Source organism: Botryllus schlosseri, chromosome 14 (genome assembly GCF_051294905.1).
Source record: "Botryllus schlosseri isolate E-star chromosome 14, Bs_hap1, whole genome shotgun sequence".
NCBI classification, from domain to species: domain Eukaryota; kingdom Metazoa; phylum Chordata; class Ascidiacea; order Stolidobranchia; family Styelidae; genus Botryllus; species Botryllus schlosseri.
The window spans coordinates 1,372,765-1,400,638 of record NC_137249.1 but is presented as its reverse complement, the minus strand read 5'-3'; the positions used below and the strand labels follow the sequence as shown (position 1 = coordinate 1,400,638).

Below are 27,874 nucleotides of genomic sequence, written 5' to 3'. Positions count from 1 at the left end.
ATCATTAATCATTTTAAATTTTGTTACAGCGAGAAGAATCACAGTCCCTGATGAATTGTTAATCTATTTCAACACCGATGGAGCTTCAGTTGGTTTCAATGCTACACTGAAATTAGATGATTCAGAACATATTCGTAAGTGTTATTAATTGTGCTTGGTACATTCGAATTTGTGATCACGAAGGTAGATATATTGATATGATGTTTTGATTTCGATAATATTACACCATGAAATAATAGTGTGACTTGACAGTATTCCTGTAGTAACAAAGTAGCTGACCGATGTATATATTGGGTTGGCTTTGCTGGCTACGTAATCAGGAAGTCATTTAATGAGGTTTGCGAGTTCTTCGATCCACAGACGTCATATTTTGTGATACGATTGTTGATCTACAATGTTCTTTCCAATTCTCTACTAGTTGCTGATGATTACCCCTGATGAGTGTCAGCCGAAAATATTCAGGTTTATTTCCATATCAATATACTACTAAATTGTATATTGAAGATCTGTAACTCAAAGAAGCTGTTCAAATATTAGACCTATTACATTTTCCCTTCAGAACCAGTCCTTGACGCGATTCCAACAAAATCGACCACGACTACATCAAAGTAAGAATAATTTTGTGCATTGTGATGAAACTAATCTTCAAGCTATGTACCATGAAACAGTTATATTTGTAAATTTGGAAAATTTATATCATGCCAATTGGGTATCGTATGATATGGTGTGGAAAGGAATTGTGGGTATTGTGATTCTGTATTTCAGGTATAGGCCTACAGATAATGCAACCTCGTTTTGTGGTTAGTTTCTCTCGCATTTCTTTGTGAGTCAGACATTCATAATGACCTGTTTCCAGGGTTGTAATGACTCGAGTCACGATTTTCGGATGACTTGACTTGACTCGAGTCATTTTCTCAAAATACGGAAATGATTCGAGTCGACTCGAGTCAATCTGTGTATTGACTCGACTTGGACTCGAGTCATTGCGCATGACTCGAACCAAGTCATATAACTCGATACTCAAACGGCCAAAACCGACATTTCATTGTAATTTTGAACAACAGCAAAGTAACCACACTATTGGTATTTTGTCTATTGGTACTGGTACTTGAAAATGCGACCAGAAACCGCTAAAAGTTATGGGAATTAGTATATTATAAATGCGAACCATTCGATATCACCAAACACAGTTATATTTAGTGGGTTTAACGAGACTTTAACTGGAAATTGAGCAGTCAAAACAATGACTTGGACTCCGACTCGAGTCACAATAACACTCGGCCCGCTGCTCACTGACTTGGACTCGGACTTGACTCGGTGGCGAAATGAAAATGACTCGACTTGACTCGAGTCAAAACTAAAAAAGTGAGATTCACTTGTGACTCGGAGCCTTGTGACTTGGTTACAACCGTGCCTGCCTGCCTAACTATATTATGTTTACAAAATGATTTGATAATACCATAGAATTATCCACGAGCTCGCATATTGTGGTAACGCCATGATTAGGCGGTTCTGTCTGAATTGACTGTGTGTATTTAGGAGGTCACGCCAATATTCCAAGTGTGTGTGTGATATTTTTAGAATTATGAAATTTTTTACATAACGTCGTGTCAGAATACTCACTGACTCCCACCTGGGCCTAGGCGATGTAAATATGAGGCATACGCACTGGATGAAAATAATGATATTCAATCAAATGTATTCCAGCTCGCATCGCATCCTAGAAGGGGCAGAAGTTTCCGGGGGTATGGAGATCAGCATCACAAGCAGTTGCGAAAACGCGACGGGCAAAACGGAAGACGACGAATTCTACATTCAGTCACCGAATCATCCTCTGCGTTATGAGGGAAATGAAGATTGTATGTATGTGCTGAAAGCGTCAAGCTCACAGAAGGTATTGAATATACTCAGACTTGAATTAACTCGTTGTCTTATTACAATTAGGGCTGGGCACAATGATTCGAGTACTCGAATCTGAATCGAGTATTAATTGTGATGATTCGAGTCGAGTAGCAAAAGACGATTTTTTCGAGTACTGAAATTATACGCTCCTCGCAACTGAAAGTTAATTTGCTAACGAGAATTATAGTTTTGATACTATTTTCCACTGTGTTGAAGTCTCGAAACCTTGATTGGCCGTGTCGCAGCATAAGAGACATAGTACAAAGCTACGAACGTTACTGGAAATAACACATTTCCGAAGTCATGATCATCCCACAACATTGTCAAGAAGTGCAATGAAATCGGTATGAACGAAAAAATACCGAAGTATCGTTAATGTGACGGATAACAGGCATTATGTTCTTCGTGGTGGCATAAAAGGGGCATATTTGAACTTTGACATAGTACATTCTGTTGTGGCGTCATAATGAGTGATACTCGAACACTCGACTCGACTCGAAGCATTTTACGTGATTCAGAATCGAATCACTCAGGTACTCGATTTTGCCCAGCCCTAATTACAATAATCGAAGAAATCTAATTCTAATCTAATTTGTTGAATGGTTCTTATCTAATTTCTGGTTTTCCCGAAGCCAAGTTTAACATTGACATTGAACATGGACTTATCCAATTTCAGATTGTGCTGAGTTTCATTCGTATGTCGGTAGAAATGATTGCAAACGAATGCAGCTACGACAACGTGTCGGTGTACGATGAAGAAATCAGTACTGAACCAATCGGAGTGTTTTGCGGAGATAAGCTTCCCGAACCTGTTGTTTCCAAAGGGTCCGTCATGGTGGTTCGATTTCTTACGGATAAATTGATTCAACACAACGGTACGTATTACAAATTGAAACGACGAACCATTTCCCTTCCTACCTCAACGTTTTATTCGTGTATTATTCGCATATCGACTCAGTAACACTGCATGTAATAGGTTCAGGGAAGAAATAGGAATAGAGCGTAGAATATTTTTGGTCAGTTATGTTTTTGCGGCGTATACACCGACTCATGATATACCATACATTAGAGCTGTTCAAAAAATAGCTTTTCCTTCAGATTTCACTGGCAACTTGATAAAATTGTTAGGCTGGTGAAAACAACGCTGCACACCAACTTTGGCTCGATTCCAACCAGTAGAAGCGATTTTCTTGCAGTAGAAAGTTTTTAATTTATCATTCGAAAACAAAAATTTACAAAATGTTTCTGTCAACCTCATAAAATTGTTAGGCTATCAGTAGAGATGATGCACAGCAAATTAGGCTCAATTCCAACCACTAGAAGCGAAGTTATTGCAGTAGACAAATGTCCGATTCCATGATTTTATAATAAATAATTAATGAGTTAGCCACCGTAAATACCATTTTATTCAAATCCAAATTTTTCTATTGCAATAACTTCGCTTCTTGTCAGAATGTTATGATTTCTCATTTGTAACATTCTTATTTTGTGTTTAAATGGTTACCCTTTTGAACGGAAAAGATGTAAATAACTCAAGTGTCAAACACTTGGTGCGGCATAAAAATAATAATGCGGGCCACAATTGCTTAGTTAATCTGATACCTGACTTGCGTAGTTGATGAGTACTTTCAGATTACCTTCAAGAGTTGACCAGATAAATTACCAATAGTTACAAGTTGAGATTGTTTGTGACAGCGATTTTCATTGCCAATGTAATGCTAAGTACCAAGTTTATACTCCGAAACATCTTGAATTCTTGGAAATTAATATTTAATATTTGTACTACATTATATCTTCACGGTCTTTGGCTTGATTTACATCAAATTTTGTGTCGCTTAGAAAATTCTGACAATAGTCTAAAGCAGTGGTTCTCAACCTTTTTCACCTCCCGGACCGGTAAAATTTCAAAAAATGTCTGGCGGACCGGTGAACTTTCAAAATTGAAATGAAGCCAAAATGTAAAGTATGCAACCGTTTTTTCAACTATATGGTGCTAGAGAGTGACATTTAGAGGGTTTTGATCGTTATTAATTCGCTTTTGGATGGCATCCGTGTGATTTTATGGCAGTGAGTCTGCTGAGTCGGGGTAAAATTGTCTAGTCAAGATAAACGTGCTACCACCGAGTGTCGTTTACAGTCTTTCGTGCCGAACGCAGTGGGTTTAACCGACCACCCCAACGCGAATAATATTCTTGTAATTGACAATACCAAGAGAAGAAGCATTTTAATTGGAGTAGAAGCAAGCACCTTGTCTTGCTACCTTGCTCATTGCCCACTGTCACCAGAGGCAGGCTACTCTTGTAACTACGAATACCATACGTGCAGCAGAAAAACACCTTACAACAGCTATACCGGCCATACGCAAATCCGGGCTGAAAAATTACTTCGTGAGCCCACCCCAAAAAAAACGTTGGTCTCGGGCTCCCACAGGGCGATAAGCCAAACTTCCGGGGGATTTGCTCCCGGACCCGATTGTTGGGTGGATGTTTTCACCTGCACTTGTGTGCACATTGATTCTACTCAGTGCAAGCAAAGAGTTTATGTTGCTTAATCGCGACAATAGCAAAAAGTTTCGATCATTCATGACTGAATCGGTTTTCTCGCTGCCGAATTTTTGGCACTACTTTCAGAGTCCCATCTTAGCCTAATCTTTATTATGAGTTGGTTCGTCGTGGCGCGGTAATGACTGACGCCGCAATGTCTATTTCTATATATCTTGCGTATTTCGCGGAGAAGGGCACCCATAAACAAGGCATTCGGTGACATTGAATCGCGCAATGCGCGAAAAGAAATTGAAAAGTGTTGGAAAATGTTTCAAAAAAATACATTCTGATTTATGCTCATTTGCAAAATGATTCTGGGGTGCCACAGTGACGGTCCTGTACAAAATGAATCAATCAAAAACGAATTATCGCGAAAACTGCGCTGTTTAGCGATGAGTCAGCTCGTTTCTCTATTGTGTTTGTCGCCTTCAACATTTCATTTTGAAATTACGGTAAAAATTCTAATATACATGGCGGACCGGCAGGAATGTCGTCGCGGTCCGGCGGTTGAGAACCACTGGTCTAAAGAATGATTCAAATGAAAAGTGTCGTTTCTTCAAATTTCCGATTAGTATGCTTTAAATTTTTTTATCAGGTTTTAGAGCTCTCATCATGACAATCGGTGAAGACATTGTGAAACGAGGCGGCGATAAGACCATGTTCTCCTGCGACTTTGACGACGAGGAAGCGGACCTTTGCGGATTCAGTCATGACAGATCTGACGACGTGGATTTTATCTGGACTAAAAATATGTTTTCGACTATTTCTGAAAAAACGGGGCCGCCGCACGACGCGTCTATCTCAAAAGACGGTTCGTACCCTCTTTCAGGAAAATTCCGGTCTTTCATGGGAAAATAAGTTGGTTTATAGCATATTTTGCAGCTTACAAATTTTTATTTTAGCTCTCATTATCATTTTATCTCACAAATGAAAGAAACATAATATTAAAATCATTTATACTTGTATCCAGACTTGGAAAACTAGATAATTCTAGTTGTAAATTACACCGAAATGTACTTGGTAATCTAATTATAATTAATACTGGTTTTCCTGAACATGCTACAGGAGACCTGCATAGTGATAGTGCAAATCAAGTTAAGCTTGGTTTTGGCAATTTGGAGCTTAATTCAATTTCACAGTTTTTGTGAATTCAGTGATTCTTATTCTGCTATAATATGGAGAAGCTGCAAGCATCAGTAAATCATTTTTTTCAGAAAGTAATAATATGCAGAAATGATCCAAATGTTCTCCATTACATAAGAAGCAAATCAATGACATATATGTGTAGCTTTACGTAGAATATATAAAACTTTTGTTTCTTTGAGAATGCAATCATCAAGCATAGTATTAGAAACAATAATCTCTACTATATTTAGGATATTACCTCTTTATCGAAGCTTCCATGCCCCGTATGCCGGGCGATCGAGCCAGATTGATGAGTCCTGTGTTCCGTTCGAAACCGAGAGAAGAGATTTGCCTGTCGTTTGCTTATAGCATGAAAGGCCAATCGGTCGGGTCGTTGGCTGTTTACGTCTTGGTGTCTGAGGATGGGGTTGCAGGAGATACTGATGAAGAATTTGTCGATGAAAGGTTTGTTTTTAGGCTATATGACTGTGTTAAAGTTGTGCTGTATATTAGGTTTTTTACTGGATTGTGGGGATTCACTGATTGAATTGTTAGGTTGCCTAAAATAACGCTGCATGCCAAATTTTGCTCGATTCCATGTGTGGGAGTGAACGCACATGAGTTTGAAAATTTTGAATTTATTATAAAAAAAATTGAAATTTTGTTTTTCAAATTTCACTTTCAACCACATGAAATTGTTGAGTTGCTTAGAAAAACGATGCAAAACAAATTTGACGCAAGTCCAACCCATAGAAGCGAAGTTATTTGAGTTTTTCATTCATAATTCTGGGATTACCCCACAGTCCAGACTATTTTTCGAATCCAAAATTTTCAACTACAATCACTTCGCTTCTACTGGTTGCAAGTGAGCAAAAATGGGTAAGCACCGTTCTTTTAGACAACTGAACATAACTTTTTTCAACAAATTTTAATTTTTTTTATAATAAATTAATAATTTTCAAACTCCTGTATGTTCACGTCTACCAGTTGATATCGAGTCAAATTGGTGTGCGGCGTTTTCATAGGCAACCTAACAATCAGTGAATCCCCGGAATCTGGGAATTTATTTTTTTTATTCTGGAACAACCCTACTGCCCACCTCTGAATATAACTCACTTAATTGATTTTGTCTATGGTGTACTCCAGAGTCTGACGTTACCCATGATTCAGGATTACCTGACACCTCATCTTTCCTGATAATATCACATTCGAATCACAGGAATTACTTTGTCAAATAATCTCAAGCAAACTTGGTTGCTATATTCACATGGCCTTGATATTTTCAGAAATGTTTTAAAACTGCGACCGATCGTGTCTAAGTTCGGAGCTGGCTTGGATCCTTCAAGAATGAAAATTGCATATGGAAACATCAGTACAAGGTAATTAATCCGTTTGTGTTCCAATTTGGGTTTAAACTGCTTGATCTCTTCACATAAGATTAGATGCTTAACAGATACCGATACAATTGATCACCTTCACTGCTAACCCTGATATATTCAGCCGTTATTCAAAGGATACGGCATTTAGCTAAAGACGCATTTCAAAAACATCAGATCATTATTTGAATAGTTTTACAGCCATTGCTGAGCTTGGATGTGAAATAAACTAGAAAGCTTACATCTGGACGCGTGTAAGATATGTGAAATAGATCAATATTCCCAGTCAGACAGTCGCAGATTATATTTCTCTGACTTCTTACTGCCATGTTGTGACGTCACGAAAATTAACGATATTTTTCACCTGAAATGGCCGATACGGCATTCCTTACAAATTGTGATATGGACTCAATATTGTCAACGAACCGATATTATAATCAGTTGGACTTTATAATAGATGACTGTTTTCCAAGGTTGTGATCAATGATTTTGTTTATTCTTACCACATGAGATCAGTGCATTTTCTCTTTTCACAGGCCTGATTGGCAACAATACGTTTTATGGAGCCGGTCTGGAGAACAGTCCGATGAGCCGTGGCTTGAAGCCAACGTTACTTTCACCCCCAATAATCATTTCCAGGTCTGCATTTGTAAATCTAAATTTTACGATTGATAAATATATTCGTTATGAAATATGCCAAGTCTGAATATTTTCAGCTCGCATTCAAATACATTATTCAATTGTACCTCCAAGAGTATCTCATATTATACGATTTGTAGTATTCCTGTAGTATTTGGCTAGACTTTGAATCAACATCTGCGTTTGTAAATAATATACTCTTGAATAAATTCATATTGAAATGAACCAGAATATTTTCGGCTGACAGGGGTAATCGTCAGCAACTTGTAGAGAATTGGAAAGAACACTGTATATCAACAATCGTATCTCAATGTTCTCTCCCATTCTCTACTAGTTGCTGACGATTACCCCTGACGAGTGTTAGCCGAAAATATTCGGGCTCGTTTCAATATCAATATACTATTCAATTGTATATTGAAGATCTGTACCTCTAAGTGCCTTTTCTATTGTACAATTTGTAGTATTTCTTCACTCGACTTCGCTCAATATCTTAATGGCGTTTCAGCTTGTATTTGAGGGAATTCGGGGTGAGGAATACCAATCGGATATCGCTATCGACAATGTTGTGGTTACGCATGGAGCTTGTGAGAATGAAAGATGTCCGGAAGGTTATTTCAAGTGCAATATTCCGGAAACCAACAAGCAATTACCAGGTATGACTTGTACCAGGGCTTGGTTTTGGGGTGATATTCATGGGGAAAGCCGATAACTCTGATTAAATAAAAATTAAGAAATTACTACAGAATTTAATCTAGTATATTGTGTTTTAGTTAGTAAGTTGCGGGTTTTTTAAAGGATGTTAGCTCTAGTTATAGTTATAGTTTCGTGTCTTGAAAAGTGAGTAGTTCAAGTTCTAGTCGCGCATTTTGAAAATCCAGTAGTTGGTACAATTCTTAGAACTATAGCCTGTAAATAATAGAGAATTGTAATGGATATAGACTATTCCATTTTGCCTATTCTTTTTCCCAGTGTGTGTGTCCGATGAGGTTTTGTGCGACGGTCATTATGACTGCAGCGACGGATCTGACGAAGAAGGATGCATCTTTCCGCTATCGAGATTTTGTCAAGGTAAAGAACATATGATTTTGTTGCACTTATTAAAACTCGCTGCCCTTGCATTTGTGTACGGTACTATAATCTAGGGATAATACATTTGGCGCTCACTATTTTTATTTTATTGGTAATAAAACTAATGAATTATTAATAGACTACTTTACTTCTTCTAAACGCTTTTCGGATTCTAAACTAATATAGTTACTTATTTTCTACTTACTTTTCTACTTCTTCTTGTACTTGAGTAGGAATTTACTCTACTTCTACTGGAGTACCAACGATAACTAATTTACCACCTCCGATGTCTTTCGGGTATTGATTATGCTTCAATTGAGAGCGTATAAAAGATTTGTAACTTGTAATTGTATGCAATGTTCCCTCTAACCTGCGCATGTGCGCAAATGCGCAGTGCTGACGCGGTCTCTACGCACAGAAAATCTAAGTTGTGCACAAAAAATCAGAAGTTATGACCTGTTTTTAGTCGTTACGCACTGTTGTCCAAGGGTCTGCGCAGTGAGTTGGTGAGTGTGCGCAGACTCGTCAAAAATTAGAGGGAACATTGGTTCTATGTAAATTTTGTCTTCTTGATATAACTCTTGCTTCTGGACAGCATCGGACTGCTGATTTTAAGGGAGTGTACTTAGCTCACAGTTTTTTGTAACACATTTTCCTCAATTGCTTCAGAGGAATTCAATTTCAACACGACTGAGTACCTGATTTGCAACAACTTACACAAATGCAGTCCGACAAGACAGATATCCAGCTTGAGAGATATCATATGCGACGGGGTGTACGACTGTTTTGGCGGTCACGACGAGTCGTCTTGCGGATCTGATACTCACCAATTCAAGAACGAAAAGTTTGATCACACGAAATGCGATTCGGTGCTGCCGGATGATGAAGAAATAACGCAGAGAACCGATATGGTATGCGGGAATGTATATTAGTCATGTTGTGCTGTGTACTGGTTCAATTTTTTCATTGGTGCATATGTAAATATTGTCAGCTCATCACGTGTATTGCTATATCATGCTGCTCAAATACATGTGTACGTGGAAATTCCTAAAGCCATCTAAAATTACTTCAAATAGAAGTAGAAAGCGTGGGGATTGCAGATATGGGGTGATTATGATTACAGTAAAATATTGAAGTAGTTATTACCTTATTACGATAGCGATTGTATGGAAAAGTAATCACAATTACTGACCATTACATCTATTTCACTTTTTAGAACAATGGTTCTCAACCTTTTTGTTATCGCGGACCCCCTATGTACTGTCATGTGCCCCGAGGACCCCCTAAAGTTTTAGTTTAAAGTTAGCTAAATTATCATGCAACCGTCATCTGTCTTGTGCAAATATTAACTGTAGTCTAGTGATAAAAGCAACAAAATGACCTTTCCTGAAAATAACATTGTACTATGTATGCTAAAATTGGGAAGACTTTTATTATGTCCAAGATAATTTTGTAGCTGCATTTAAAGGTAAAAACCAATGATGATTTCTTGAAATACGCGGTCGAGCTTTAAAAATCCGTGTTATTGATTTGATACGAACGAGTGCCGAAAATCCATTTCCACCCAGATAGATGGTGACGAATGTAATAATAACGTATAACGCTTCCAAAGACACCATTCGTATGATCGCTACATATATGGCACCAAAATTGAGAAACACATTTTAATGAACATATAACACCCAGCCTTGTCATGTCTATCTCGAAAAATAAAGACTCTCTCTCTCTCTCTCTCTCTCTCCTTATGTCACATTGTACTATTGCCAAACTTTATGGCTAACGCTCCCGACGATTTTTATACTAGCTACAGCTCACGCGAATATGGTGTATAATGGCTATGGCGACAGATTCAAATGTTGAGTAAAGAATTGTGAAATGATAATTGGTGTGGGATCATAGGAGAAGAAGATGAACTGAACATTAAATTATGCCATAATGAATAATGCTTCTCGTAGTTTTTTATATGTATGCCAATTGCCTGCAATCCATCTATTACAGATGTTGCGAGCTTCCGTTTCGAGTGAATGGCAAAAAACAGCTTCCTTTTTTATCATCTCAAATTTCTTGCATAACACTCATATGTATGCCGCCATATAATTATAATTTTAGAGGCAAGGTAGTGTCAAGTTAGAACCTGATGTTTATTTAATGTGAATGTGTGCAGAATATCAGGTAGGACTAACATTTGGGTACAGCTTCTTAAACGAAATAATTCGTAAGTAATGTTTTTATTGATTCCTTTGGTAATCACTTGTATCATTTACTTTATGCTACCTGAAAGATTCAGTATGATGTTAAAAATATCAATATTTCAATTTCAGCATAACATACCCCCTGAATCGATGCCTTTTATGGCTGGCCTGTACATCCATGCTCCTGGGCATGACCCGTCTGGCGAAACGGAATATATCTTCCTGTGTTCGGCGACCTTCATTTACGAGAACTGGTTGCTAATTCCCTCGCATTGTATCTTGGATCCGGAATTTGACGAAACGAACCTGAGAGAGTTCCTACGCGAAAAGGATCCGCCTCGAGATGTCGTATTTAATGAACCTAGTACAGGTACTTACTGATTGAAATTTTGAGTATTCCTGTTTTGAATGTGATGCAGTACTCAAAAATCTGCTTAATGCAATGATTACAGAGAAAACTTGGAATTTGTATATTTTGTAATGAAGACAGTGTGATTGGATAACTTGAAATTGTTTCTATCCTTCCATGCTCTCAGTATAACATTTTATTGCTTTCAAACTAATATCTGTGCCTGCAACTTCCTGAATATTTTCAGTTGGCACTTGTCAGGGGTAATCGTCAGCAACTAGTAGTGAATTCAAAAGCACATTGTATATCAACAATCATATCAGGAAATATCATTGATACGATTGTTGATGTACAATGGTCTTTTCAATTCACTATACCAGTTGCTGACGGTTAGCTCTGACAAGTGTCTGTTAAAAATTTTTGTGTTTATTCCAATATCAATATTATTCAATTGTATACCGTATTGAAGTTCTGTACCTCCAAGAAGCTCTTCTAGTATATTATTATTTATTATTTTCAACAGTGGAAGAAACTGATAATCCCAGCAACACGTTACGATATGATAGCCCTTTCACCGAGGAGATACCTGACCGCAATGAACTCCGAGACTTATATAAAGGTTTGACCTCTATTTTCGTTGTTTATAGTCAATGCAATATTTTATCTAATGATTGAAATTAGAATCAAATAACAAAATATTGGGAGTACAAAGTAATCATCAATGCTTATAAGGGATTTTTCGCAATTGTTTTTCCATATCTGTTAAAAACTTGAGTGTTCTCCAATCAGTGTAGCATACACCTACGTAGCCTACGCCGTGTGAGTAATTCAGCTTCAAAATACAGCAATTATTTTCAGATGAATTCGTCAAAGAGGAATTTGTCGATCACTCCAAGACCGCTTTTGAATACTACGTCATCACGCCTCCGAAAAACGCAAAATCTTCAAAGCAAATCTACCACGTTTTAAAACTTGTTCCACATCCGCGCTACGCTGTCTTGGAAGACTTGGAACTTTGCAACTCCTCAAAATGGAACGAAACGTTTCTATTCAATAACGCCACTGTCAACTGTGACACCACACGGACTAATTACGATATCGCTTTGGTGAAAATTGACAGAGAAATTAAGGAGGATGAACAGGAAGATTCTTCGCGGGCGTGTCTGGCTAATCCTCTCCATTCCGGCAAAACTGCACACTCGAAATCGACTTTTAAAAATAATTTTTTCAAGCCGGCTTCCGAACGTGTAGCTTTTAAGGAGAATTTCAAGCAAAAGACAACTTGTTACGCTGTTGGATATTCGTTTCACACTAATTCTGAATCTCAGTAAGTGTACAAATTTCAAACCAGTTATTCATTAACGACATTTCAAATGCAAAATTTTTGGATTTGAGCCAAATTTGCTGTGCATCAATTTTTAACGGCCTAACCATTCCGTGGGGTAGCCGGTAAAATTTATTCACATTAATTTAACAATTCTTCTACTGGTTTGAATTAAGCCAAATTTGGTATTCATTGTTTTTAAGCAATCTAACAATTTTATAAAGTAACCAGTATGAAAGAAAATGTATATTTGAACAGCCCTAGTGTATATCTGATTCAAACTACCACCCTTATCCAATTTCAGATTTCCTGAAGACCTAACGCTGTCCAGAAGGTCAATTCACCTTGTGTACGGTGATCACTCAAGCACTCAACTCTTATGTGGGATGCAGAGATATGGGCAACCAAGCGAGTGCCTTGAAATATACCGAGAAAGTATGCGACTCGAATTCATTTTTTCTGGTTTCCTACTGCAAACGTAAAGTGATGAATTGATTGGAGCTGTCATGGTTAAATAACCAATCGTAATGCTGTTTCTAAATCTTCTCTGCTTATGTTTCAGATTCATCTTTGCACCCACTTCTAATCGGAGGATATCAGAGGGTTCGGGACTCACCTTTCATGGTTAGTATTTGGGCTTATAAACAGAGCCAAGCAACTAGAAGCTTTTCAGCTTCCTAAATTAGATTATAATTAGATTATAGCTACACAGTGTATTCCGAATTATACTAGAATTAAAATTATAGCTACACACATGAACACATGGATTGCACATTAGACAGGGATATCCCTGACATTAGAGTATAAGTTTTATGAAATATAGGTTACGTATTCGTTAAAACAATATAATACATGCAAATATTTTCAGTGACTATTATTACTGCTGCCCAACGAGGTCAACCCATTTTACCTCTCATATTTTAGTATGACGGAGGCTCAGTGGTGATGTGCAAAAGCTGGGACGAAAAATGGTACTTGACTGGATTGTATAGTTGGATGAATTTCTATCGTAATCGACAGCAGGGCCGCCTATTTCAGATCTCCGCTGAAAATGACATTTTGGGTATGTGTATTTTTAGTTGCTGGTAACAAACATGTATTCAATAATTTCTACAGCAAATCCAAATGAATAATATAATCATAATAAAATTAATCCGAATAATTTTGGGGTATTGTCACTTGTCAGGGGTATTAGTCAGCGACTAGTTTCAGCTGAAAATATTCGAGTTTATTTTGGTATGAATATATTATTCAATTGTACACTGAATTTCTGTACCCCAAAAGTATCTTTAAATCTAAATCCATGATTAATGTCGTGATTCAAATCTGGATCCATGCTCACCCTGTTATACCATGAATTCCTATTAATAACTGACATATTTTAATAAATCTCGCCTTTTATTACATTACTAAATCTTTTAAGACCTGTATCTGTCGTGATATATATTTTCATTCCAAATCTTTTAAAGATTGCAATACCATGAAAAGACACTGCAGCAAAGTTGCAGCAAAGTTATGAATATCAAAATATATTGGAAAACAATTTTCCCAAGCAGTTTCATCATCTTTAAATATCCGTCCCGGTAAACTAATGTCTATCTTCAAATTCAGGCGGTGTTTCAGCACACGGTTTGGTCATTGGAGTGCCGCTTGGTGTTGATTTGTTTATGGACGTATCACACGTGGCAAGCTGGGTGAAGACCACATTAAACGAAGGTAAGATGTTAGTACACATCTGCACTAACTCATTATCAAGTTATTTCGAAATGAAAAGGATTCTGTACACATTTCCAATCATTAAGACATCTCTTTAAGTATATGATATAACAATATATATAATCAGAGATGGTCAAAGTAGTCTTCGTTGGTCTCAAGTAGAAGTACAAGTAACGTCCTAAATATCCACTTGCATTAAGTAGAAGTAGCAATTTACAAATTAGTATTCCAAGTACAAAATTAAGTAATACAAGCCTAGTTTGGCCTAGAGAACTATCAAATAGAGGTAGGAGTAGCCCATAACCACATAAAAATAAGAGGGAGAGAGGAATATTCATTGATTCGTCCAACCGTGAAGAAATTAACATTGGCGGATGAAATGAAAATATGACTCTTGGTAGGGTCAACTGGTCTGATCGCACCCTGCATTCAATGATTACAGATATTATTTATAAATTTGGTTGCAATTGGTTGGGATTAGTAGTATTCTAGGCTTAGTTTTGTCTGAAAACGGGCAAGCAGACGTAGAAATAGTCTAAACCAAATCTGCATGTATTATGTATGACATGATAATATAGAATTGATGTTGGGTTTCAGACTGCCCCGGCGAATTCCCATGCTACGACAAATCATCTTCCCTGACGCAAAAGTGCATTCCGAAACACAAGCAGTGCGACGGAATAATAGACTGCCCGTCAAATTACGCCGACGAAATCAACTGTGCGTCTGGATGCGACTACGAACCAGAAAAAGATCCGTTCCATCAATACTACCAAGTCTTAGAAGAATACGGAGTGGATTTACCTTCGAGAATCGCGAAAGCTTATAATTTATCGAGCCTAGCGTCGAATAACGTCGCAGGGATGGATAGTATTGAGAATAGAAATCCGAAAAGCATCATCGTGGATTCTAGGGATCGCGATGATGCAGAGTCTCTCATCTACGATGAAGATAATGAGAAGTCTTGGAGGGGCGGAACGGGTCATGGTACGATTCGAGTTAACGTGGCGGAAGGTTCGAAAAGAAAAATGTGTATTTGGACGATCAAAGCACCGGAGGTGAGTAAAAAATTGCAAAATAGTTTATATGGATCGATATTTGAATCTATCTGTTTTGGATGACATGTTGATATTTGAAGAGCTTCTTGGAGGTACAGAACTTCAATATACAATTAAATAGTATATTCATATTGAAATGAACCCGAATATTTTCGGCTGACACTCGTCAGGGGTAATCGTCAGCAACATCAACAATGTTCTTTCCAATTCTCTACTAGTTGCTGACGATTACCCCTGACGAGTGTCAGCCGAAAATATTCGGGTTCATTTCAATATGAATATACTATTTAATTACATGTTGATATGATTTCCAATTGAATATTAAATTCATGCTGAAATAAACCCAATATTTACGGCTGACACTCGTCAGGGGTAATCGTCAGCAACTAGTAGAGAAATCAACATAGCTTTGGATATCAACTCAGCAGGCATATCACCAAATGTGATGTCACCTGCTTAAAAAAATCGAATAATGGGGGCCAATTTTCTATGCTCTTGACGTCATATTTCGTGATGTGACTGTTTCTATACAAATTACAAAGTTCTCTATAAATCTCTACTATTGAATAATATTTTGCTATTGAATTAAGCCTTTGTATCATACAATGTTTTTTTTTCAATTCTCTACTTGTTGCTGATTATTACCCCTGACGAGTGTCAGCTGAAAATATTCAGGTTTACTTCAATATGACCATATTATTCAATTCTATGCTGAAGTTCTGTAACTCCAATAGTCTCTTTAAATCTCTACTAGCTGCTGACGATTACCCTTAACGAGTCTCGGCCGAAAATATTCGGTTTTATTTTAATATGAATTTAATATTTATTATAATATGTGTATATTGAAGCTTTGTACCTTCAACAGTATATTCAAATATCGATGCAAATGCTTGTACAAGACTGCTTTCAAGTGCTAAATCGGTTTCAGTCGCATATTGATGACGATTTTCCTTTGTTTAGGACGAAGCGGTTTCGTTGCAAGTCAAGGAGTTCAATTCAGTAGAGGGTGGAAACAGAATCCAAATTGTCGACAGCGAAATCGGGACGAGGGAATTCCTGAATCCCGGCATGAAGGATTTGCATTACACGTCGAAAGCTGGAGGAACCTTGACCGTCAGAATTCTTCCTCCTCTGGGACAGCTGTACCTGTCAGAAATCAGGTAAGGATATGTCCGAATAATAATAATAATAATTGTAGCACTGTTTACCATCGAGGCCGGTAGCATTCATATCATGCTGAAGAACTGTCACAAAACTAACATAACATACTATCTTTTAGTTTTTTTTTTTTGGACTAGGACATTAAATATTTTTGTTTTTGATGTTTTTGCGGCATATACACCGACTCATGATATACATACACATCAGGGTTGTAATGACTCGAGTCGCGATTATCTGATGACTCGACTTGACTCGAGTCATTTTCACAAAATACGGAAATGACTGTACCGACTCGAGTCGATCTGTGTATTGACTCGACTTGGACCAAGTCATATGAGTCGAGTCTTAGACAACCAAGACCGACATTTCATTGTAATTTCAAAGAGCAGTAAAGCAACCACACTATTAGTATTTCGCTTATTGGTACTGGTACTTGAAAATGCGACCAGAAACTGTTAAAAGTAAGGAAAATTAGTACATTTTAAGTGCGAACCATTCGATATCACCTAACAGAGTCTAAAAAGTGGTTTTAACAAGACTTCAACTTGAAACTGAGCAGTCAACGTAATAAGCTGGACTCACGACTCATCGAACTAATCTATCATTGCTTTCATGTATTATACACATGTCATTATCACTAGCTTACTATCTGCAGATACCTTGAAGTGAATCATCAAACCGAGCCTGTAGGCTTATGTGAAAATCGACATAGGTGTGGAGATGGTAGCTGCGTCTCGCCGCATCATGTGTGCGATGGTTTTTGGAACTGTGATGACAGATCAGACGAGATGAACTGCTTATCAGGTGAATATACCATATGTCTGCTTTCTTGATTACCACTTCACATATATGTCATTTCCACTAACTTACATACCATTGTACTACATGTTCCATATACTGTGATACGACTAATCGACAGTTAATGGCTTCCAAGGTGAAAAATAGTATGTAAACCCGTGGTTCTCAGACTTTTTCGACACGCTCCCGTTGATGATAGGGACAAATTTAGCGCAACCCCCTATCTTCATATCAAAACATATATAAGAGAGCAGCTAGAATGTTAGCAATCCCAATGCATTGTTTGGTGGCATGGAAGGTGTTATGGCTGTCGAGTGTCGATACACCTCTCAAATACGGAATTCGGACGAACACAGAGCAACAATTTTGGCTAATTAAATTCGCGAGGAGCAGAGTTTAATAATTTCTTAAACATTATCATGTGCAATAGATATCTTAGCGATTTTGGTGCCTAACCCTCAAATGTACCTGACCATAACCTAAATCAAAAACCAACGGCAGTTACACGCGTTTACCAGTTACAATTCTTTCAGGGACATCTTCTGATTAGTGTAAGGTTCGGTATCAGTCAAAATCTAGCGTCAGTGTGTTGATGGTAGGATGCAATTATTACATTTAACGAAATAGAATGAGGATTATTGCCATTGTTGAAACTTGGAAGTTTCAGCCAAAATTAAACTCGTTCCGAGTTCATGAAACATAATTTCTCTTAGGCGGCTTCGCGCCCTCTCATCTGCTTTCATGTCCCTCAGTTTGAGAACCACTGATGTAGAGCATAATTTTAGTTGATAAATTAACTGTTAGTGGCAAGGAGCGTATCATATCAGTAGTAAAAAAAACTCTCACTGATCGACTGCGATCATTATAATTAATACTCATTGTGCCCAGCCCTAATCATATATATATTCAAATAAAGCCTTACGTGTTTGACAACTTATGATTCCTATTCCAGGTTGCGGTGGGCCATCCTACATCTCCGGCCCTTCCAGTGGCTATATCACGAGTAAAAACTACCCCTTTCACGACGGTGGTAACGGGGATTGTGAATGGCAATTTGTTTCTGACAAAGAGGACGGCCCGTCAGAAATCACTTTTGAATTCGTAGATTTCCGGACCGACATCACAGACTCACTGTTTTTGTTATCTGGAGCTGGGATAGAGAAATCGGCTGAGAGTAAGTAATTATTATGTATAGTACATGGAGTTTAAGCCGTCTGTTCGCCTTGATTATGGTATTTCAATTTCCATGCCTGTAACGTCATATTTGGTGATACGATTGTTGATATCCAATGTTCTTTCCGATTGTCTACTTGTTGCTGACGATTACCCCTGACGAGTGTCTGTCGTAAATATATGGGTTCATAGCAATATGAATGTATCTATTCACAATGAATTTCAGAGGGGGTCAACAGGGTAGTCAGCATTGCTACTCAAGTAGAAGTAAATTACCACCATAAATTTCTTCCCAAGTAGATTTCAACTTATCAAAAGTACTTCATGTAGATCTGGTCGATGGCTCGCGTTTTTTCCCAGTTGATCGAAATTGCAGGGTACAGCTTCATGATGAATGCAGAATGACAAAATACACTAAAAATTATTGTAATTTTCGAAATTATACTCGATAAACAGACTCGGTCATGGAAGTGACTCAAGCCCAGGGTTGTAACCAAGTCACAAGGTTCCGAGTCACAAGTCGATCTCACTTTTATAGTTTTGACTCGAGTTAACTCGAGTCATTTTCAACTCACCACCGAGTCAAGTCTAAGTCAGCTAGCAGAGGGTCGAGTCCGGGTGATAGTGTTTTGACTCGAGTCCAAGTCATTATGTTCACTGTTCAGTTTTCAGTTCAGTCCGGTTTGACCAACTTTTTTTAACTCTGCTCGAGTGATATAGAATGGCTCACATTCAGAATATCGTAATTTTCTTCAGTCTTAACAGTTTCTTCCCTATTTTCAAGTATCAGGACTGATGGACGAAATACCAATCATGTGGTGACTTTACTATTCTTCGCAATTACGTTGATATGTCTGTCTTGGCCGTCCTAGTCTCGAATCATATGACTTGGTTCGAGTCATGCAAAATGACTCGAACACAAGTCAAGCCAAGTCATTTTACGCATTTGAAAATATGACTCGAGTCGAGTCACCAAAAAGTCGCGGCTCGAGTCATTACAGCCCTGCTCAAGCATTGCTCAAATCTATTGTCTACTTCAAAAAGTCCATAGTCTGAAAAGTAAGTAGTTTATCCTGAAAAAGGTTTAGCAGAAGTGGGGAGAAAACATGAGTAAACACACGAGTATTATGACAAGTAGGTAAAATCTACTTGAGTACTTGGAACAAGTAGAAGTACTTTGTTACTGACTACTTCTGATTAATGTATACTATGAATTGCACAAACTTTTGTAACCACCATTCTGGCCAAACGATGTATTTACCAGTAACTGAATTGCTGTTTATGGTTGGTGAATCATATTCTAAATCAATTTTTTTCTGAATTTTTGCTTATTTGAAACCATAATGGAAGATTGAAAATCAGTATATGATTGTTCCAATAATGATTCGATCCCATTTATTTTCAGATTTGCTCGATGTTTATCACGGTGAAAAAGCCTCATTCCGCGTAAAGTTTGAAGCAAAAAGCGCAACTATGTTCATGAAGAGTAATGACTTTGTCTGGTTTAGAAAGTTCAAAATAAAATATAGCATCGACGATTCTTGAGCAAGACGACACTGGGTTGGTATGTCTCAATATTGACAAATCAGTGTGTTATGTTTGTTGTGAAACACAAAATTATTTCCACAGGCTCAGTTCCATCAATGAAATTCAGTACCGGTATTACTGCCGAAGCTCACTGGAGAAGTATCGCAAAATACAGTTTGACAGTAGCTCACCAACACAAAGCAATATTTCCTTGATTATGCATATTTTTTGAAGTTTCGTATTTTCCTGTATGTCGGGTGTTTGATTGTGGGTATGTCCAATAATCGTTTGTTCTATAAGGTATGTCCGATTTTGTGCCAAAAGTGACTAGCAAAGATTGATATAGGCTGCTTATTGCACCTTGAGCAGTCTCAAATGGAAGCTGTCCTTGCTTTGACTATCATGTTCCTGATTTTTATGATGTGTGAAACCATATCTACGGTAGATCCAATGCATATAGATGTAACATTCCAAGTATAATTTTGTCTATATTAGCTCACAGTTCTAACGATCATTTGATTAATTTTAGCATTATAATTAAAATGTTTCATCATTTTAGAATAATGCACCTCCTTACATGCTACAGATTTGTTTCGAATGCATGAATGTGTGCTGTTTATTTTGGGATAAATACACAACAGATATTCAACTATATATGATAATATCAATGCGAATTGAAGTGATCTCTCCATATCAACTGGAGCATGGTTGAACCACCCTACAAATTCACATTTCGTTTTTATGTGGTATGCTGTTAGTATTTGAAGTAATCCTATCTCTGTAGTGTATGTTCCTCACTTTTTTAACCTTTGCAATATATCATCTAACTGAATGATGTACTTTGTAATCGACCAGATGTAATTTACTAGGTCATTGCTTTCATTATGCTTTAGTAGCCTACTTTCATTTCGTTGATTCAAAAATAATGATTTCGATATTACTCATTGTCAGAGCCGAAATCAGTCGTGTGTTATCATAGGTTAATCAGTGAACATTATTCTGCACTGTTGAAAGATCATTTCGATGTGCATGTTTAGTGATTTCAGCATGTAGTTTATACAGTCGACAGCGACAGAAGCAGGCATTATGTCTGTCAGTAGGGCCTTCATCCAGGCTTATAGCAATACTAAGCTGGGTAGGCTTAACCTTACACCACTAAGGTGAGGAACCATTACACGAATGGTGAGGTGGGGTCAAATTGACCCTTTCAGTTAATATGCTTTTTTTCTTACCAATTTCGCTATACAGCTGTCTAATAACCTCCTGCAGGACGTTATAAGGATGAATCTTCCTTTTTTGAACCCCACTGTCCCCTCTAAGGCTTACACCATTACATGAATGGCGAGGTGGGGTCAAACATATACCCCGTCAGTTAATTACAGAGGTGGTCAAAGTAGTCAAGAAAGCTACTCAAGTAGAAGTAGCAACGAAAAAAATCTACTGAAGTACGAGTAGAAGTACTTCTTTTATAGGCAACCTAAAACTACTTGAAGTAGAATTGACCGACTTTAAATCTACTCAAGTTAGTAAGTAGTTGTGAAAACGATCGTAATTCGTTCGCATGGACTGTCAAAAGCTGCAAATGGAGCTATGCAGACGGTGTAGAGAGCTTGATTTATATTGATGCATCCCTGGTGTCAATTTTTGACAGAAGAAGCAGTCGTCCAAATCATGGGATGGAAATGCGATACTAATCCTTTTGTTTACGCGAACGACCCGTTTTAGAGAATATCATGGCAATCAATGCAATACAGTGAAATAATAGGAAGGTTTCGAAGCGACTTGGAGTAGTGTATGGAATCAGACACCCACCTTGGCCTAGGCGATGTAAAGAGGAGGCATGCACACTGAATGAAAAGTAAAGAAGATAGAATAGAAAAAAGAAAGCGACAAGAAATTGGGCGACATGTCATGGAAAGCGAGATCAACAATGCAACAGTTAATTATTACAACAAAGTATATTCAATCCGAATCCTTCTCCAGTTCAATGCATGTTTGACATACGACTTTTTTCTCCGAGTGTTCTGGGCAGACAAATTTCCAACACACACCACACATTTTTCGGTCTTTTACTCTACCACAAAGAAAGCATCTTCCACGTGTAGCTTTGGAGGGCTTCGCTGGCGGCATTTCATTCTCTTTCTCTGGAAAAGTTCTTTTAGACACGAGTCTTGCACTGGTTGGCAAGTGAATATTTGATTGTCTGGCTACTGCATGCTTCTTTGTTAGAGCCAATGGGATTTCCATTATATATAGCTTCTGTGTGTTTGTTTCTTCACACTGTTACCTTTAGCCAATAAAGATAATATAAAGCCGTTGCATGCAGACAAGTTTTATCAATCCAAAGAAGACCATGTGAGGCCAGCGCCGACTAAAGCGGGAACAAGAATAGTTTGCCACGATTCTGTCTGCCACGTCGACGCCACCTATTGTACGATTTTAAGTGTTATTATATGTGGTTTCCGAGCTTCACCAGAGCTTTCATCAATTTTATCATCGTGATGATGGCTGCTCAGTGCTCACTATAGTAACAATTTTCTTGGAGCCTTTACCCTCCGGGAGACATGATAGTAGTGTCATATGACGTTGAAATCCAAAAATGCTGCTGCATACCTCCCTCCCCTGTTTAGAAATGAACAGAGGAGGTATCTCTCTCTTGTTCTTTCTAAGGGTGCCAACTGCTGTCAGTTTATGGTCTTCAAGCAATGACGTCACCAATGGTATACTGGTGTACCAGTACCAGTTATCGAATGAGATATTTCGGCCAGACCCTGATATATCAGACACCAGCCGTGTTACGACTGCTTTGGCCGAGTTGTCGACTGTGTACGGTCCTTCCGGTTGAATCCCGCAATAAATTTCAAAATTGTAGGTGTAGTAATTATTTGCATCACACAAGGCATGTAGTTTGATGCCATAGTTTGCCGGCTTGTTTCGAATATACTGTTGGAAAGAACAACATCCTGGAAACCCCAAAAGCATTTCGTCAACTGTCACGAACTCAGGCAGCACGTAATTTTTCTCGAAATTGGTCAATATCATATCAGATATTGTTCGAATTTTCGTTAAATTGTCATTTGTTCTGTCTTCGCGTGTGGTATTGTCATCAAATTGAAGCCAACGCAAAATTAATTGGAATCTTTCGCGTGACATCTTGAAAATTTCAAGTCCTGTGCCGACATTGGCCCAAAACTCATCAAGTGCCACTTTTGACTGGCTACGCGGTCTGACAAACGCGCGTATCGAAATCGAAGACGTCTCTAACGAGGTCGCATTGATTCGCCTGATTACTCATTACTGGTCACAAATCACTTGGTCGTTTGAGCATTTGCACGAGGTGGCCGCCACCTGCGCCACCACGTTACCTCGTAAGTCGGCGCCTATGCACTCCGTTATGTTTCTTAAGAATTAAGATCAATTAATCCTCATTTTAATGTATTGTTAGTTGTCTTGGATTTTTCAAGAATATCAATTCTAATTTGTTTTCGCTGCTCCAACGCATTGCATGTCATTATCTGTTTCATGATCTTTATATAATACAAGGTAATGGGGGACAATTGTAACACTTTTTGTATTTTCGAACATTGCGTGTTTTTCTCATGGAAATTTCATTTCCAACGTTTTATATGAATAAGTTAACAAATCGATAGTTGATACAAAAACTAAAATGGAACTCAATCAACAATCAATCATGAAAATTTTTGGTCGCGAAAATTGCCGCTCAAATGTTACTATCGCCCCGTACCCAGCAGAGATGAGCGGATTTGAAATTTCTATGTCCTAATCCAATCCAAATCCGAATCTTAAAATCCAAATCCAAATCCTGATCCATAACTTTTACATATTCAAGTCCATGTCCAATCCTAATCCGATTCCAACTGGAAATTCAGAAAAAATACTGATATATGCAATGAAGGGAGTCGAAAATTTTCTTTCACAACCAACGATTCACTTGATTCAAGATAACTTAGTGACCTTAAGTACATTGATAACTGATCTGAATAAAGTTTGTCGCCATTCGTCACACGACATTTCAATCTCCCAGAAAATAGGTCAATCCAATCCAAATCCTAATCCGTTCTGAAAAAAATGTCTAATCCAAATCCGACAAAATTTCACAAATCCTGTTTTTTCAAAACCTAATCCTAATCCATGCTCATCTTTGGTACCCAGGGGCAATGGTACCAACCCTGCGGGACAATTATAACAGTGATATTTATAACTAAAATCAAAAGTAATGAACGACGAAAACGGGAGCGCAAATTGTTTTATTGCATTAGATTAGAGTAAAGAAAGAGACGTTTCAACGCTTCCAGGCTACGAGCCATCTCATTTTGGCATCTGAAGACAGTATCAACCTCCATGCCTTCTTCATATGAGCTCAAAGTATACAAGAAACTCATTCATTCCATCATCTCCCTATACTCATATTCGGCCTCTTCTACCAAGGTACTGTTGTTCAGATTGCATAATGCGTTGGGCGTCGGTCACTACGACCTGGCTAAAATATCTTGGTTGAATGAGCCGATCATAGTGTAGAAAAACGAGAACACAACATTGCGTTGGCATCAAAGCGAATGGCATTATTCTGTTCTGTACAGCTGCGAAAGCTGGAGCGTGGTGCAACTCTAGAAAATTCAATAAATTGCGCAGCTCCGTTACGGTGGCATTCTGAAGAAAATGGCTGCGACCAACATTTTTTTTTCAATTTGCCCTTCAATTTGAGACCACATCACTTTTTGAATGCACTGCCCCTTTAAAATAAATTTTTCACACTAAATGGCAAAGTGTAAGTGTAAGTCAAGGGATGAGAATTCAGTCATGGGCAAGTTCTTAAGTGACCATTGGAGGTCGACTCACCAAAAGTCGATCAACATGAGAAAGGGCAGTAGAATCACGGAAATAACCGAACCCAAAGATTCACATCACCACTTTTGTACGGCCGTTCCGACATATGATCATGTTAGAACTCGTATGGCAAGGTAGTATCTGCTCTGGTATTGAATTTCTGGCTATTGCAAGATTCATCCGCAGTAGATAAATGGTTATACCAACATATGAACAAAGATATTCAGCATTGAAAAGATATTGTAGCGGTGCAAAAGTAACAGATTGTTACAATTGCCCCTGACACGCTCGATCATGATTGATGTCTCAGTATGGTACCTTCCCGGCGATGCAAGTCCTAGTTTTCCTATCATCACGGTAGACTATGGTAACATTGTTCCAGCTACATATAGCCTATTACGTTGCAATCACTTGAGGTACTATTGGTCTAAAAAACCATGGGTTCTCAAAAGGGGGGCCATGGCCACCGGAGGTGGGCCACAGGAGGGTGGGCCACAGAAGCATTTGAGGTGGGCCACAAAGCTATTTAGAAAATGGTAGAAATAATATGTCAGTTTAGCTATATTTGTTATATTAATCGCTAAATATATAATCACATGATCTAATTATACGTAGGCTATACGTAAAGCTTTTCATTCGACTCTGATGAGACGTAGTGACACGTCTGCAGTCGGCATGTTCAAGTCGAAAATGGGAGGGAGAACTGACGGCTTTTTCCACTGGCTATGACAACCTACGGCTAACAACAACTAAAATAATTTCGAGTATATAATAACTGGAAGGTAATGCTGAAGTAACCAAGTATTCAGGCAAGTCGTAATATTAGCCATAATTGCAAATTATTAGCTACTCCTGGTGGAGGTATCTGCACCACCGCAGCGAGTCGTAATGAATTGAGGATTTAGCGGAGCGCATTAATCTTCGGAGTCGGTTTAAAATGTCCGCCCTAGAAATCATTGTACATAATGGAAGAATCACATGAATTGATTGTATAATTGGATTGAATATTCTGACATCACAACTTCAGTTGGTTTGGTAGAAGACATACAATCTGCATTGAACAGCATGCATATCAAATAAATATTTCTCTACTTCTCTGTAGTACATCATTCACCAGTGAATCGTTTGAAGCTGACCCAGAATGAATATTTTATTCCCCACAATAGTGGAACTAAGATCCCAATCACACAGCGTGTGCGTGGATTTGATCATTGTGTTTCCGCGACGCGAATGGAGAAGCGGACGATCATAATATACACAGAGTTTTAGCTTATGATCTACCAGGGCCGTAACTGATGCACCCAAATCCCCAATTGCGAGAACTCGAAGGGGCCCAAGATTATTTCGTTGGTAATTTGTTGGAGGATATTTATTTGAAATTAAAAATATTCGTCGCGCTTCGCGCGATTTCATGGGCCGAAAGGCCTACATTTAAATATCATTGGTAAATTAAGAGAAAAATGCGCATATTTTAGAGAAAAAGACATATATAGGAGAGTTGGCGACATTTATAACCCTCGCCGGGCAGGACCGGGTCTAGAGGTAAGAGGTGGGCCACAGCACCTTTTCAAACCGGAAAATGGGCCACGACCAAGAAAGAGCTGAGAACCCCTGGTCTAAACAAATTATTCCAGACCAGAAAATATTTACTACAGTGTCCAAAATTTTCAAATTATTTTGGGGTTTCGCGTCGTAGCTCAACGTAACTTCAGGTAGGCTATGTTAGCGAGAGATAACTACCGCATGCGCATTCAAAATATCAAGGCGATTTCTCCACCATACTAGCGGTGAGGTCGATTGTTACATTTGCCCCTAGTTACATTTGTCCCCGGTCTTCCCTAGTAGATACCATTGCATATGTGTCGTCGTGCTATTATAATCAGGTATGCCTAAATAGGTGAAGCAGGAAGGAGTGTGTCAGGGTGTTTTTTAACTAGCGGATCTACATCTCCGGTACAAAAACTACAACATCAGATCCTCCGTATTATAGCCAGGGTTTCAAATGGACAAGGATGTGTGTCCAACAAATCGCTGCTCAAAAAATTCGGTGTCCTAAAAATAAAAGAAATGCGGAAACTAGAAACTGCAAAGTTTATGTATCAGTTCCACTGCGGCCACTGCCCCGAAAACTTGAATGACTTCTTTACCTCGGTATCAAAAGTGCATATGTACGACACACGCGCGTCCACGTCGTCCAACTATCATATGGTTGACAAAAAAGATAATCGCCCTATAAAATATGCCGGAACTGAAGTGTGGAACATTATCTCACCGGCTATCCGACATTCGTCGAGCATGTCCACATTCAAGTCGAAATACAAGCAATTTCTGCTGAGTGAATACTAGTCAGCCCTCTCCATTTACCCGACCACGACCTGAAAAATATCGATCTCGCCTTCCGTCACTTGCCACCTTATATTAGCTTCTTTTACTTTCAGTCAGTGTGCATGCCTCCTACATCGCCTAAGCCAAGGTGGCCGGGTGTCTGATCTTAAAACTACTCCTAGTCGTTTCGGTAACTTCCTATCATTCATTGTATTGCAGTCTTGCGATGTTTTGAAGTGATGAAATTTTATGAATAAACTTGAACTTCAACATCCCGCGCGCTGTTGAGAAGACGCTGTTGAATTGAGTCGACACAAAATCCCCCTTTTTACTAACCCGCCGAGCTCTCATATCTACCAAATCGGAACAACTTTTCTATATCTTTGGTCTGTGAGTGGTCGGCTGACATGCGGCTGCGATGTGTATGGAGCAAATGTGGTCACTGGTCAGTGATTATGGCTACTAAGACTACTGAACTATATCGCGCGAAGTGCGACGAAAATTTTCAAGTTCAATGTATCTGCCCAACAATACTCGACCTTTTGTTAATTTACAAAAAAATTTAAGGGGTATGGCTAGGGTTATCATATTTTGCAAATGTGAAAAGGGGACACTTTTTCAAAGTTTTCAGAGTTACAATACTGGAGTAAAATCCGGAAAGAATGATAAATTTTTGCGGACTTTGTGGTCGGTTGACTAAAAAAATATCAACTTTCCGGCACAAAACCTGAAATACCCTCTTCTATCAGG

The 27,874-nt window shown here is 38.3% G+C and overlaps 1 protein-coding gene across 4 annotated transcripts in view; it reads left to right on the top strand.

Annotated features, from left to right (window-relative positions):
• LOC145456101 (uncharacterized) overlaps window positions 1-20,891 on the top strand; it is a 73,255-nt gene extending 52,364 nt beyond the window's left edge. For 2 of the 4 annotated variants that reach the window (XM_080334145.1, XM_080334142.1), the window contains 24 exons: window positions 30-134; window positions 560-608; window positions 1,708-1,894; window positions 2,579-2,777; window positions 5,041-5,256; window positions 5,822-6,035; window positions 6,857-6,949; window positions 7,483-7,585; window positions 8,091-8,238; window positions 8,555-8,653; window positions 9,323-9,564; window positions 10,975-11,215; window positions 11,718-11,813; window positions 12,053-12,521; window positions 12,823-12,953; window positions 13,081-13,142; window positions 13,443-13,581; window positions 14,130-14,234; window positions 14,832-15,292; window positions 16,253-16,452; window positions 17,109-17,257; window positions 18,204-18,425; window positions 19,830-19,984; window positions 20,054-20,891. In XM_080334145.1, the coding sequence (XP_080190271.1) occupies window positions 30-134; window positions 560-608; window positions 1,708-1,894; window positions 2,579-2,777; window positions 5,041-5,256; window positions 5,822-6,035; window positions 6,857-6,949; window positions 7,483-7,585; window positions 8,091-8,238; window positions 8,555-8,653; window positions 9,323-9,564; window positions 10,975-11,215; window positions 11,718-11,813; window positions 12,053-12,521; window positions 12,823-12,953; window positions 13,081-13,142; window positions 13,443-13,581; window positions 14,130-14,234; window positions 14,832-15,292; window positions 16,253-16,452; window positions 17,109-17,257; window positions 18,204-18,425; window positions 19,830-19,969 (4,070 nt within the window). In that variant the 3' untranslated portion in view covers window positions 19,970-19,984; window positions 20,054-20,891. Of the gene's footprint in view, window positions 1-29; window positions 135-559; window positions 609-1,707; window positions 1,895-2,578; window positions 2,778-5,040; window positions 5,257-5,821; window positions 6,036-6,856; window positions 6,950-7,482; window positions 7,586-8,090; window positions 8,239-8,554; window positions 8,654-9,322; window positions 9,565-10,974; window positions 11,216-11,717; window positions 11,814-12,052; window positions 12,522-12,822; window positions 12,954-13,080; window positions 13,143-13,442; window positions 13,582-14,129; window positions 14,235-14,831; window positions 15,293-16,252; window positions 16,453-17,108; window positions 17,258-18,203; window positions 18,426-19,829; window positions 19,989-20,053 lie in introns of all 4 variants that reach the window. The other 2 variants (XM_080334144.1, XM_080334143.1) reach the window with 2 other exon arrangements.
• The last annotated feature ends 6,983 nt before the right edge of the window (window positions 20,892-27,874 follow it).